The sequence below is a fragment of the Ziziphus jujuba genome, chromosome 2 (genome assembly GCF_031755915.1).
Source record: "Ziziphus jujuba cultivar Dongzao chromosome 2, ASM3175591v1".
Taxonomy (NCBI): Eukaryota; Viridiplantae; Streptophyta; class Magnoliopsida; order Rosales; family Rhamnaceae; genus Ziziphus; species Ziziphus jujuba.
The window spans coordinates 7,430,317-7,446,093 of record NC_083380.1 but is presented as its reverse complement, the minus strand read 5'-3'; the positions used below and the strand labels follow the sequence as shown (position 1 = coordinate 7,446,093).

Here is a 15,777-nt window from a genome sequence, read left to right as displayed (position 1 = left end):
TGTAGCTTTTTAATTAACTATTATTAAAGATTTATTTTTTGATATTACGTTTTTAGTATTAAGAAATAATTTATAAATCCCATAAACTAATATTGTCATCTATAATGTACCAATTCTACCATTATATGATATATCATAAGTAAGCTAAATAGTCCATTAAATCATAACTATATGAATATATAATATATGTATATATTCCTCAAGATTAATAAGACTAGCAAAACAATTAACTTTGACTTGATACATAGTACTGAACTGACTTAATACAGAGAAAATACTGACCACTGAACATTTCTTCTACAATAAGAAAGATTATTTAAACACACACCATACCTTTATATATATATATATATATACATATATTTTTTTTTCCCTGCAGATTCAGTCTCTTATTTTTGTTTTATTTATTTTTTTAAAGGTAGTCCTATAACTTTTACAAAGTCATTTTATTTTGAAAACATAAGATTGGCCGGATAAGAGACTGATTTTATATATCAGTTTTAATTTCCTGGATATAAGATGGTCAGGCACCACAAAAGCCCTTCAAAGGATCTTCAAACTGCAGCCTCAATGCGTCTTTGGAACTTTGGACGGTGCGAATAAAATGGTGAAGATACTCAGTATGATTGAATGGGTTATAGAGCAAGGGGTGGTCATCATCCACCATTTCTTCTGGCACTTGTATGACCCCATTGTTGAAATTAAACAGTTGCAGTGAGTGTCTTCCCCCTTTTCCTGATATGGTCACTCTATGCTTGCAACCTTTAATTCTGTCATTGCTCCATCCCTATTTAACAAATTAACCAACAAATTAATAATTAATTTTGTCTAAAATAGTTTACAAAATGATGTAACATTAAACTATTCACCAAAAAACATGTTTCAAATATATAATTGGTAAATATGTTAATATAATCTAAATATAAATAAGTGAATCTTTAAACGGATAAATGAATAAGAAAAATAAACTAATTAAATACTATCATATCTTTCTTCATATCATTTAGTAAATAAATTTTATGAATTTTGATAAGTCTAACATAACTGTTTTTTTATTAGTATGTTTCAATTTACATTTTTATTTTGAAGGTTAATTCATTAATATCTATGTTATATTTATATTTTTCAACCGATAAAATAATGACACATTATTTGTGTTATATTATATGGTAAATTTTTTGGTGTTTGTCTTTATAGTTTTAAAATCAATAATGCTACATTTATCAAAATATTCAATATTTATTTAACAAATGATGTGTTAAATGATATGATAATATTTAATAGATTTTTTTATCATTTATTTATTTAAGAATTTACTCATTTATATTAAAGTTATATATGAATATTGACAATTAATAATATATTGATATATGCCATTTTGATAAATGTTTTTGGTAAACATTTTATGGTAGGTGTAGTATTATTGTTTTATAATAAAGGACTAGGATAAAATTTTTAAATCATGCATGAAGTTGACTTGATGAGGTGAACATTACTGACTTCTATGGCTTGGCACGCCATGAACAAAAAGTGTGAAGGCTTAGGTTGAAGAGCGATCCAAGAGCCATCCTTCGCTTCTATCTCCAAACCACCAACATCGATCTGATGAACTATAGTTGCAAAGCTGAGGTCCTTATGGGGTTGAAGTCTTGTATTCGTCACCTCGGTGTCTTCTTGAGGTATATATTTGGCGAATCTAATAACTTCACTGTTAGAAGCAGCGAAAGAGGCATAGTGCTTCCCTGCTCCATAGCTTTCAAAAACCATTTGTAGTACCATATCATTCAAAGCTCCTAATATCTTGGCATAAGAATTAACAACTTCGCTGCAAAAATAATTAAGTAATTTTATTATAATTAATACAGACATAAAGCTTAAGCAGTGAACTATCAAATTATGTTCATGATTTAATTAAAAAAAAAAAAGGTAACCATGCATTTATATTACTTACCAGAAATTGTCCTTTCCGTCGGGCCACATGAGATTCACGAACTTCTGAGTCTCTTCTATAAATCTTGCATTGTCAATTCCCATGCTTTCAAGGAGTGGCTTTTTTTGGAACTTATCAATTCCATAACCACGGAACGGTATATCCCCGGTGTTTCTCAATTTGACTTCTGTGGGAAGCTCAAACATGTCCTTGGTTTGGCTCAATACTTTCGCGCAAAGTTGAGGCGAAAGTTGATCATATTTTGCCAAAAAACAACCGTGTTCCTCTAATGCACACCTGACTTGGTTGCACATGGAAATCCATGAAGATGAACCAGGACTCAAGTCTTCCCTAGAGAAATCTATAACAGGAATTTGAGGGACCTCTGTTTGGGAACCCATTTTTTTTTTTTTTTTTCCACAAGTTAAGTTTCTATACAGAAATTATATTGCCAAAGCAATGGATGTGCATGCTCTGGAAAATTATCATGCTATTTATAGAAGTTTTCATGCACATTTTTCCTTATTTATTTTTGTTAACGATGCATGATGCAACAGAATGTGATGGAGACTACCTCGTGAACAAAGTTGATGAGACTCGTGGCAATTCAGGGGATATTATATGATATCTCCTACATAAGTGATTTTAACATCTAGTACTAATTAATTAGATTGATAATTACATCAACATAATTTTATATGTCATCTACATATGCCATGACGCAATTGCTTATCACTGATTATATTAGGATATTATAATATAATATCCTATGACAAAATGTGGTAGTAATTTAACTTATAATAAAATTAAGTATTCAAATGAAGATTATTGACTTTTTTTTATTATTTGAGCGATATTATATATATATATATATCCGATAAGAACATTTAATAAAATTAAGTATTCAACGTGAAGACTATTGACCTTTTATTATTTAAGCGATACTATATATATCCAATAAGAACATGTAATAAAATTAAGTATTCAAATTGAAGACTATTGACTTTTTTATTGTTTTAGCTTATATGTACAAGAAACATTATGATTAACTGATAAAAGAAATGGAAGTCAAATGGAGAATTCAAGTAAAAAAAAAAAAAAAATCCCTGGAAATTAGAATTGTATTATTTATATGGGGAGTTGGTGGGTTTATTTCCTTTTCATTCAAAAATTTCAAAACCTAACCGGCATTTATATTATTTATAAAATTCCACTGACATTGAGTTTTGTTAAAAGTACTGTCTAAGTTAACTTCTGAATTATTAATATACAACAGTGAATCTATAATATAACATTTTTCTTTTATATATCCAATGGAAAACTAAAATTTGAATTAATCTAATGTATAAATTAAAAATTAAACTAATAGCCAAAATAAAGGCTATCGATTTTTTTTATTAATTTTATTCAAGCGTCCATATGTAAAAAGTTACATATAATGCTTTAACATTAATTTTAATTCTGAATCCATTGTACTATAGGGGGGAATTAATGGTTCGTTGGTTGGTGCATTGCCTTTTCACTGAGCATATTTCAAGCAATAAATGATTTTACTATTATTTTTAAAATCCATCCCAATCTTCGTTTGAAATTGTTACCTCTAATTGGGTAATGTGTTTGGTTTTTATTTTTATTTATCTATAGTTTGTTTAATTTAATTGTTAATAAGTATTAATTAAAATTTGTTAAACATCTTAATTAATTATAATTTAAATCAAAAACATAAATAAAAATATCAAATTGATCACAATTTTAATTTACTTTGTTAACTTTTATAGTTCACTAAAGTGCTAATGAAGCTTTAACAGTTATTAACTAATATTATTGAAATAAATAAAATAGAATCCACATAAAAAAAATAGAATCCGCATGTGGGGCCCACGTTGCAGAGCGAAAGCTCAATCTGTACTTCGATAAATATACACAACGTATTTTGTTTAACATTTGCTGCAGTAAGAGAACCAGGGCATCAAGTACCAAGCTATCAGCCTCCTAGAAGTCTTTCAATGATTAAACACTTCTTGATGGGCTGCAAAGGCAGAGTGCTTTCCAACATGAATGGGAAAAAAAAAAAAAAAAAAAATTCTAAAAATTAGACATGGAATAAATATTAGATCCAAATATAGAAATATGTTTCCATTGTTTTAATCCTTCTAGGAAAACAAAAGCAAAAACAAACTCGCAACATCAATTGGGTTCTTTATGAGTGATACAAATAATTAATGGCTTAAGGCTAACTACAGAATCTTACATATATAAGCAAATTCCTTAGGAATGATATATATAAATTAATTTCATAAACAAATGTTGGAATTAGTTCCACACATATTCTAGAGCGAGCTGGCTTTGAGGATTGACAAATTGATAAAATCTTGGGAAATTGAGCAAATTAAAGGTAAAAGTCTGGGAATAAGAGGGCTGAAAGATACATCACTGACAGTTGACAGTACCATTGACAACTAAGTTAATTGATGGTGATGTAGCAAAATGCTATGGAGATATTTAGCTATTTATTAAGTTATGATCAAAGACTTTCAAGCAATTGATGAAATTTAACAGATAATTTAAAAAATAAGAAGTCAAAATGAAGGCTATTAACCATTCAATTTGTTATGCGATGCATGCAAGAAACTTTATATGTGATAGCCAATAGAGAAGAAAAATGGAAGTCAAATGGAATATCAAGAAAAAAAAAAAAATCCTTGATCACCAACTTGCTTTAATATCATTTATAACATATACAATCGAGCTTCGATAAAATATACTATCAAAGTCAAATTTGAAATTGCTAATATACAACAGTAAGTCTATAATATAGCATTGTCCTTTTATATATCCAATGGAAAACTAAAAATTTAATTAATGTAGTATATAAATGAAAAATTACATTAATAGTCAAAACAAGGTTATTAACTTTTTTATTAATTTTATTCAAGCGCACACGTAAAAAGAAACATATAATATTTTAACATTAATTTCCATTCTAAATCCTCTGTAGTATATGGGGAATTAATGGTTCATTGGTTGGTGTATTTCCTTTTCACTTAGCATATTTCAAGCGATAAATGGTTTTACTATTATTTTTAAAATCCATCACAGTCTTCGTTCGAAATTGTTGCCTCTAATTGGGTAATTTGTTTGTTTTTTAGTTTTATTTATCTATAGTTTGTTTAATTTAATTATTAATTAGTGAACCTAATTCCTACAGTGATGAATATAAGCGAAATTGAAATTCCTGGCGAGTTATACATTTGTGTATTGATAAGACCATTCACTATTTCTTGTTAATTAAAATTTATTAAACATCTTAATTAATTATAATTTAAATGAAAAACATAAATAAAAAAATCAAATCGATCACAATTTTAATTTACTCTTTCAAGTTTATAGTTCATTAAGGTGCTCATCAAACTATAACGACATGTTTGGGTAAATATAAAGTTAGTGGGAATCTAATTTCTTTGGAAAAGTAATAACTTTCTTTTGTTTGGATACTTATTGTGAAGTGAAAAAGTGTAGACCCAGCTGAAAGATACATCATTGACAGTTGACAGTACCATTGAGAACTAAATTAATTGATGGTGATGTAACAAAATGCTATGGAGATATTTAGCTATTTATTAAGTTATCATCAAAGACTTTCAAGCAATTGATGAAAATTTAACAGATAATTTAAAAAATAAGAAGTCAAAATGAAGGCTATTAACCGTTCAATTTGTTATGCGATGCATGCAAGAAACTTTATATGTGATAGCCAATAGAGAAGAAAAATGGAAGTCAAATGGAAAATCAAGAAAAAAAAAATCCCTGATCACCAACTTGCTTTAATATCATTTATAACATATACAATCGAGCTTCGATAAAATATACTATCAAAGTCAAATTTGAAATTGCTAATATACAACAGTAAATCTATAATATAGCATTGTCCTTTTATATATCCAATGGAAAACTAAAAATTTAATTAATGTAGTATATAAATGAAAAATTAAATTAATAGTCAAAATGAAGGCTATTGACTTTTTTATTAATTTTATTCAAGCGCACACGTAAAAAGAAACATATAATATTTTAACATTAATTTCCATTCTAAATCCTCTGTAGTATATGGGGAATTAATGGTCCATTGGTTGGTGTATTTCCTTTTCACTGAGCATATTTCAAGCGATAAATAGTTTTACTATTATTTTTAAAATCCATCCCAGTCTTCGTTCGAAATTGTTGGCTCTAATTGGGTAATGTGTTTGTTTTTTATTTTTATTTATCTATAGTTTGTTTAATTTAATTATTAATTAGTGAACCTAATTCCTACAGTGATGAATATAAGCGAAATTGAAATTCCTGGCGAGGTATTCATTTGTGTATTGATAAGACCATTCACTATTTCTTGTTAATTAAAATTTATTGAACATCTTAATTAATTATAATTTAAATGAAAAACATAAATAAAAATATCAAATCGATCATAATTTTAATTTACTCTTTCAAGTTTATAGTTCATTAAGGTGCTCATCAAACTATAACGACATGTTTGGATAAATATCAAGTTAGTGCGAATCTAATTTCTTTAGAAAAGTAATAACTTTCTTTTGTTTGGATACTTATTGTGAAGTGGAAAAATGTAAACCTACCTGAAAGATACATCACTAACAGTTGACAGTACCATTGACAACTAAGTTAATTGATGGTGATGTAATAAAATGCTATGGAGATATTTATCTATTTATTAAGTTATGATCAAAGACTTCCAAGCAATTGATGGAAATTTAACAGATAATTTAAAAAATAAGAAGTCAAAATGAAGGCTATTAACCGTTCAATTTGTTATGCTATGCATGCAAGAAATTTTATATGTGATAGCCAATAGAGAAGAAAAATGGAAGTCAAATGGAAAATCAAGAAAAAAAAAATCCCTGATCACCAACTTGCTTTAATATCATTTATAACATATACAATCGAGCTTCGATAAAATGTACTATCAAAGTCAAATTTGAAATTGCTAATATACAACAGTAAATTTATAATATCGCATTGTCCTTTTATATATCCAATGGAAAACTAAAAATTTAATTAATGTAGTATATAAATAAAAAATTAAATTAATAGTCAAAATGAAGGCTATTGACTTTTTTATTAATTTTATTCAAGCGCACACGTAAAAGGAAACATATAATATTTTAACATTAATTTCCATTCTAAATCCTCTGTAGTATATGGGGAATTAATGGTTCATTGGTTGGTGTATTTCCTTTTCACTGAGCATATTTCAAGCGATAAATGGTTTTACTATTATTTTTAAAATCCATCCCAGTCTTCGTTCGAAATTGTTGCCTCTAATTGGGTAATGTGTTTGTTTTTTATTTTTATTTATCTATAGTTTGTTTAATTTAATTATTAATTAGTGAACCTAATTCCTACAGTGATGAATATAAGCGAAATTGAAATTCCTGGCGAGTTATACATTTGTGTATTGATAAGACCATTCACTATTTCTTGTTAATTAAAATTTATTAAACATCTTAATTAATTATAATTTAAACGAAAAACATAAATAAAAATATTAAATCGATCACAATTTTAATTTACTCTTTTAAATTTATAGTTCATTAAGGTGCTTATCAAACTATAACGACATGTTTGGATAAATATAAAGTTAGTGAGAATCTAATTTCTTTGGAAAAATAATAACTTTCTTTTGTTTGGATACTTATTGTGAAGTAGAAAAGTGTAAACCCAGCTGAAAGATACATCATTGACAGTTGACAGTACCATTGAGAACTAAGTTAATTGATGGTGATGTAACAAAATGCTATGGAGATATTTAGCTATTTATTAAGTTATGATCAAATACTTCCAAGCAATTGATGGAAATTTAACAGATAATTTAAAAAATAAGAAGTCAAAATGAAGGCTATTAACCGTTCAATTTGTTATGCGATGCATGCAAGAAATTTTATATGTGATAGCCAATAGAGAAGAAAAATGGAAGTCAAATGGAAAATCAAGAAAAAAAAAAAATCCCTAATCACCAACTTGCTTTAATATCATTTATAACATATACAATCGAGCTTCGATAAAATATACTATCAAAGTCAAATTTGAAATTTCTAATATACAACAGTAAGTCTATAATATAGCATTGTCCTTTTATATATCCAATGGAAAACTAAAAATTTAATTAATGTAGTATATAAATGAAAAATTAAATTAATAGTCAAAATGAAGGCTATTGACTTTTTTATTAATTTTATTCAAGCGCACACGTAAAAAGAAACATATAATATTTTAACATTAATTTCCATTCTAAATCCTCTGTAGTACATGGGGAATTAATGGTTCATTGGTTGGTGTATTTCCTTTTCACTGAGCATATTTCAAGCGATAAATGGTTTTACTATTATTTTTAAAATCCATCCCAGTCTTCGTTCGAAATTGTTGGCTCTAATTGGGTAATGTGTTTGTTTTTTATTTTTATTTATCTATAGTTTGTTTAATTTAATTATTAATTAGTATTAATTAAAATTTATTAAACATCTTAATTAGTTATAATATAAATGAAAAGCATAAATAAAAATATCAAATTGATCACAATTTTAATTTACTCTTTTAAGTTTATAGTTCATTAAGGTGCTCATCAAACTATAACGACATGTTTGGATAAATATCAAGTTAGTGTGAATCTAATTTCTTTGGAAATGTAATAACTTTTTGTTGTTTGGATACTTGTTGTGAAGTGGAAAAGTGTCGACCCAGAGAATTAGATTCCCACCAATGTAGAAAAATATGTGGGAAAGTTATTCCCGTCTATATAGGTGTCATTTTTAGAATCTCAGAGAAAATAATTTTAAATATTTTTTTAAAATACGTATTTATCCTTAATTTATTATACAATGTTAAATTTAATTACTTATCAATCCCAACTTTCACATTACTCACCGAACAGATGAAGAGAAAAAATAATTATTAGTAAACTAAATTTCAAAAATCAAATTTCCTATCAATTTTGACACTTTCCAAATATCTCATGACTGTTATTATTTAATATTATTGAAATAAGTAAAATAGAATCCACATAAAGAAAATAAAATCCGCATGAGGGCCCCATCTCATTTTTAGTTGAGAAAATGGCCTGTTGGAAGTATTATATTTTTTCACATGTCAAAGATAATGAAAATGAACGAATGATTTTTTACAAGAGTAAATTTCAAGGACAACTTGAAATTTTATTCCATTAATAAGAAGAGATGGACAGATCATCAGCGAGGATACAAGAACAAACTAACAGGTTGAACTCAGGCCCTGTAAAAGTCCATTTCCCTACCCAAAGCAAAACTAGACTGAGAGTCTGCAGCCTTGTTAGCTGAACTAGGCAGATAACTAATTCTACAGCAAGGGGGAAAAAAAAAAAGATTTTAAGGAATTTAATATCTTGAATAATACCACCAGTACTCCATTCCAAAGGCAGCGATTTAAAGCCAGCTGAGAATTATCAGTTTCCAATAAAACATTGGAATAGCCTAGACGTTGTGCGAGCAGTAGTCCATGCAACAAAGCTAAACATTTCCACCATGACTGAGGAAGATGCAGCAGGAAGCACAAGATGTTGAGAAAATAAAGCCACACCTCACCATGAACTCTGAATTGAATAACAGAGCCAAAGCCAAACTGCCCTGGCCTACTTACAAACAATCAACGGATATATTCTTTAAAGTTTCAACCTCAGTATTACATACTTATCCAAAAAATTTAAATTGATGAAAGCTGGCTGTTATGTCAAATTGGATTGCCAATACTGCCAAAAGCTTAAACGGATAAAAAATATATTTTCATTTAATTTATAAAAAAGTTAAAAAATATGTGTGAGAATCCAGAAATAAATTCAAAAGAAATGAATCAACATAAAACATATAAGGATTTATTAAAAAGTAAAAAAAAAAAAAAAAAAAAGATCTATATATGAAAAGAGTGATAGATAAAAATATAAATGAAATTAAAGAAATATAAATGAAATGAAAATCCACTTTCTATTAATTTTAATTTTTGAAAAAAATGACAATTTAATTTGATATTAGAATAAAAAATTCAAAAAATTTTAGGCTTTAACTCAACAACTCCTTTTAGATCCAAAGAAACCTAAACAAAATTAAAAAAAAAAAACAAAAAAAAACAAAAAAGCACATATAAAAACCTAAAAAGAAGCCAAATAAAACTCAACAACTTTATATAAAATAAATTAACACATATAAGGATTCAAAAAGAAAATTAACACATATAAGAACTCAAAATAAATAAATAAATAAATAAAATTAACACATGTAAAGACGGCCTATACATGAGCGCGAGAGTGTTACAGAAAAATAACAGCTATGGTATACAAATTCTCACTCACATGACAACAGGAACAAACTGTAATTTCACCTGACCTCGAATATGGCCAGATAAGCTTGTCATCAAAGACCAAACTGATATAGTCGAATATGAAGAATAGGGGCAACCAAACATGAAGGGCGAAAAAGGCTGCGTAACACCTCAAGATTCCATGATTTTGTATCATGATTAATCAGATCTGCTACCATCTCTACGTCCTCCGATCTAAATGGCCGTAATTCATGAGGGGGGAAAAAAAAAGAGGTTCCAATTTGAATCCCAAACCTTTGTCTGGTATCCATTACCAACACACCAGAGCACATGCCTCCTAATGGTATCTCTGCCAACCAGAATACTTTTCCAAACCCAAGACTGTTGAGTTTGTGAAGAGGCATCAAGAAAATTCGAATGAGGGTGATAGACACCTTTAAGAATACGCACCCACGAAGCACCAGTATTATGCAGTATCCACCAAGCCAATTTAGACAGCGTTGCTACATTAAAAAGCTTCAGGTCACGAAGACCAAGACCCCACTTGAATTTACTTTGAGCGAGAGCATATTACCAGAAGACCACCAAAACCGACAAACAGCACTCATTAGATCCTTAGAAAATCCCTTTGGTAACAAAAGAATTGACATTGCATAATTAGGGATAGATTGCGATACCGTTTTGAGGAGTATCTCCTTGCCCACAGATGAGAGTAAAGTACTTTTCCATCCCGCCATTTTAGTCAAGAGCTTAGTAGTTATACCATCGAAGAAAAGCTTCTTCGACAGTCCCCATAGAGATGCATCTTGCACAGCTCGAGCATGCAAAATGTAACACACCGAATGTTTAACTTCTGGCACGACATTCTGAAGGATTTATTGGCCTGAGCAACCACAAGTGAGGTCTAGGCAGCGTTTTAGAACCAGAGCATCAACCACAGCGTTCGAAAAAAATTATGGCCCATAAAATAAGTCTTGACCCATTAACCACAACGTTCAAAAAAAATTTATAAATGAAATTGCACATACTTATAGGCCGAAATTGAGTAGTATCACTTGGGTTTGGAATTTTAGGTACCAAAACAATATTGGTACGGTTAATGGCCTTTGTCAAAAACCCCGAATGAAAGAAACTCCGAACTGCTGCATAAATATCACTCGCAAACAAAGATCAATTCGATTGGACAAAAGACCCGGAAAAACCATCTGGGCCGGGGGCTTTAGAACCACCCATAGAGAAAGCTGTCACTCTTACCTCGTCCATAGTTATCGGTTGGAGCAATGAAATTCATAGAATCTATGACCACAACATCCACACCAATTAAAAATTAAATAGTTAAGATGAAGATTGCTTTTTTGTTGTTCAATTTCATTTTTATGTACTTTTCATTCGATTATAAGGACATATGGGAGTTTGGTTATTTATTTATTTTTTCCTGGACAAGGGAGTTTTGTTATTGCATGTTCTTTTTATTGAACATTTCAAAGCCGTAGCCGGCTTTAATATTATTTGCAGAAGTAGTACTGACCTAGTTCTTTTTTTTTTTTTTTTTGTTTTTTTGTTTTTTTGTTTTTTTGTTTTTTTGTTTTTTTTGTTTTTTTTAACTTAACGTTTGAATTTACTAGTATACAATTATAGTGAGCCTCTGTGCGACCGACGTGAGACTTACGTACGGTAAGCCCATCCGCAATCCAAAACTCCAAATATGGGTGTTTAATTAATAATAGTATTTAATTCGAAATATAGTAATTAGTTTGTCTTGCAGAATTGCACTATGAGTAAATATTATATTTAATATTCTAGCTTTTTTCAACTTAGTTATAACTACAAGAAATTATTCAGTAGAAGTTGTAGGTTCATTCAATTATATTAAATCAATTCATGAAATATGATATATCATTTATTATTTTTGAAAATTAATATAATTATATTTTAAGTTGGTAAGTCATTTGTCATCAAATAAATTCTCTTATTTAATTTATTTATTAATATATTTAATTTCTTTCTAAAATATAATTATATTATTTACTTTATTGTATGCAAAAAATAACATCATTTACTTTATTTAAAGTATGTGTTTATATATGTATATATGTAGCTTAATATGATAAATTGAAAGGGATTTTTTTTTTTACTTTTGAAAATGAAAAAAAATATTTTTTTTAGACTTCTTTTTTTGTTGCTACAATATTATAAGATAAATTATATATATATATATATATATATATATATGCCTATACCATTTTTCCAAAAATGCTTAATAAAGCAATCATATATATAATGCTTTTTTCTTAAAAATAAATTAATAATACTAAGAAATAACATTTGCATTTGATTGTTTTTTCTTTTTTCCATATTATTTGAGAATTAAAATGAATAAAATACTTTTTCTTAAGGAAATTAAATATATTAATAAAGAAATTGATTTCTTTTACATGAAATACTAAAAGAATTTAATTTATTGACAAATAACCTACTGATTTAGAATATTATATTAAATTTTAAAAAAAATATAAATAATTAGTCATATTTATTAAATTAATATAATATAATTGAACGCACCTACCATTAACATGCTAAATCCGTTCTACCAAATAATTCCTCATAAACCAGTCAGGGATTTCACCAAAAATTAAGGAGTAATTTTTGGAGTATTATTCCCAACAAACAAAGAAAGTAGGACCCACACAAAGAAAATAAAACCCACACATGGGTCCCATTTTCCTGGTGAGTTGGGAAAACCACGCTTCGCGAAGTATTATTGTACGATATGTTTAACACGTCAAGACATTGAATGATTGAGAATCTCAAAAAAAAATTTCAAGGGGGGACTGTTATAGAATTAAACATCATACTGTTTTTTAATGTGTATTTTGAAGAAATGATAATATAGATAAAAATGCAAGTCTAACCAATTAGTTCTCAGCGAAAAAATTAAAAAAAAAGAAAAATCTAACCAATTAGGATGTTTACTTACAACATATTTTTTCTTTGGAAAGAAAATGATATAAAAGGATTGAGAGACAAACAATATATGAAAGATTCATGTTGTATATGAAAGAATTACGTCCAAGCATGCTTGCATTATATGATTTCTTTGTATCTGTGTTTCTGTTATCGAACCAAATGAAGCAAGTTTGACGTAACTAATTTTGCCAAAAGTCAGTAACTAGGATCGGATGCCTAACGTTGAGTTTGATAGGGGAAAAAAAAAAAACTATTGTAGAATTTGTACGCACTCTTTGAGTCAAACGCATATGTAATAAGAAACATATATTTTAACATTAATTTCCATTCCGAATCCATTGTAGTGTATAGGGAATTAATGGTTCCTTGGTTGCTATATTTCCTTTTCGTTCAGGTAATAAATCTTTTTACTATTATTTTTAAAATTCGTTGGAAATTGTTTGACTAGATGTTGTTTGGATGATAGGTTTGTTTTTGATTTTTTGATTTATCTATTTAGTTGTATGTAGTTTTATTAATTTAATTGTTAATTAGTGTTAATTCAAGTCTATTATATATGGTAATATTAATTACGATTTAAATGGAACAAATAAACAAAAGTATCAAATTGATTACAATTTTAAATTTTTTTAATAATTTTTTGAGATACTCAATAAATTTTAACTGTTATTAATTAATACTAATAAATATTTGAAAGAAACAAAGTAAAACCACACAAAAAGAAAATAAAACCCACATATGGCTCCCACCTCCTTGTTGGTTGAGAATACGGACTCCTTCAAGCATTATAGTGTCTTTACGCGTAGAGATAATGAATGAGTTACCCAATTCCCTCAAGACTCCATACGTTTCGAAAATCACACAATTGGAATCACTTTCAAATGCAGTGATGCACAACAATGCTTCCCTTGAATCATTCCATATCTCTCATTATGTGAATCTCGAGAGTTTACCTTAGTTTCTGCATTGCCTTAATCATCTGCATATCTTAGTTATAACTTCGTTTTCCAAGTTAGAATTCTTTCCTGAAAGAGGCTTGCCCATTTCCAATCTCAGAACACTTGAACTCTTTTACTGTGAGAATCTCAAGTCTCTACCAAATAATATGCAAAAGCTCATATCACTACAACATCTAAGAATAATGTCAAGTTGTTCAGGTCTCATGTACTTTCCCCAGGCTAGTCTACCTGCCAACCTAATCTCACTTGAGGTTAGGCACTGCTCCAATTTCAAGCATCCCTTTTCAGAGTGGAGCCTGCATAAACTCACCTCTCCTGGGAAATTAGTAATTGTTCATGCATGTCCTCCAGCATTGCTCTCCTTTCCGGACAATGAGTGTAGCTTACTTCCTAAGGCTTTGACTGTTCTTTTCATTGGGCATTTCCAGGATCTTGAATCCCTGTCCAAGGGACTCCAACTCCTAACGTCACTCTAATAGTTTTATGTCCGTTCGTGTCCCAAACGCCGGTCCACTCCTTGTCAAAGGAAGGCCTGCCAGCTTCACTCGGAGTTCTAAAAATATATAGTATATATTTAGAACTTTGATTGATAATTTTTTTCTATGATAACCAAAATGGATGAAGTTGCCTGCCATATAAAATATTTTTTTAAAGTTCTTATCATGTCTTTATCATATCAAAATTGTATAAAATTATATTTGTATTTATAGAATTTTAATTTAGTAAACTATGTAACTTAGGTTATAGTATATAATATTGATGCGACACAATACAAGGGTAAAATAAAAAATAAATACAAAATATTTATCTTTTCAAAGAAAAATCATGTAGGATCCATACACTGTGGCTTTTAAATTGATTATCATTATTTATTACAGATTCATTTTTTCATATTATGTTTTTAATATTAACATATAATTTATAAATGTTATAAATTAATATTGTCATCCCTAATTTATCAATTCTCCCATTATATCAAATATCATAAGTAAGCTAACTAACCCATTAACTCATAACTATATATATATATATATATCTATATGTGTATATATTCCTCAAGATTAATAAGACTAGCAAATTAATTAACATTGACTTGATACATAAGTACTGAACTGAAATAATACAGAGAAAATGCTGCCTACTGAGCATTTTTTTCTACAATAAATATATATATCTAATATGCGTATATATTCCTCAAGATTAATAAGACTAGCAAATTAATTAACATTGACTTGATACATAAGTACTGAACTGAAATAATACAGAGAAAATGCTGCCTACTGAGCATTTTTTTCTACAATAAGAAAGATTATTTAAACACATTTTAAGGCATGGGGTACATATATGTATCCACCATTCCTATATATATATATATATATATATATATATATTTATTTATTTTTTTTTTTTTCTGCAAAGGCAGTCACAGATAGGTTGATTTATTTATTTTTTCATAAGCAAGTCCAATAACTTTTACAAAGACATTTTATTTTAAAAACATAACATTGGCCGGATAAGAGACTGATTTTATATATTTGTTTTAATTTGTTGGATATAAAGTGG

General features: G+C 28.2%; 1 protein-coding gene across 1 annotated transcript; it reads right to left on the bottom strand.

Annotated features, from left to right (window-relative positions):
* Positions 1-215: 215 nt before the first annotated feature.
* Positions 216-2,383, bottom strand: LOC132800620 (deoxypodophyllotoxin synthase-like). The gene is made up of 3 exons (XM_060814757.1): positions 1,952-2,383; positions 1,501-1,825; positions 216-787 (listed from the first exon to the last, which is right to left on the bottom strand). The coding sequence occupies exons 1-3, from the start codon at positions 2,329-2,331 to the stop codon at positions 524-526; spliced, it is 969 nt and encodes a 322-aa protein (XP_060670740.1). The 5' UTR covers positions 2,332-2,383; the 3' UTR covers positions 216-523.
* Between the last annotated feature and the right edge of the window lie 13,394 nt (positions 2,384-15,777).

Bases quoted from the DNA above. Each gene is read 5' to 3' on its own strand.
- LOC132800620 (XM_060814757.1), bottom strand. From the start codon at position 2,331: ATGGGTTCCCAAACAGAGGTCCCTCAAATTCCTGTTATAGATTTCTCT. The intron at 1,826-1,951 runs GTAAGTAATATA...TTATTTTTGCAG, and splicing joins GACGGAAAGGACAATTTCTG to CGAAGTTGTTAATTCTTATG. The intron at 788-1,500 runs GTCAGTAATGTT...TTTGTTAAATAG, and splicing joins TGGCGTGCCAAGCCATAGAA to GGATGGAGCAATGACAGAAT.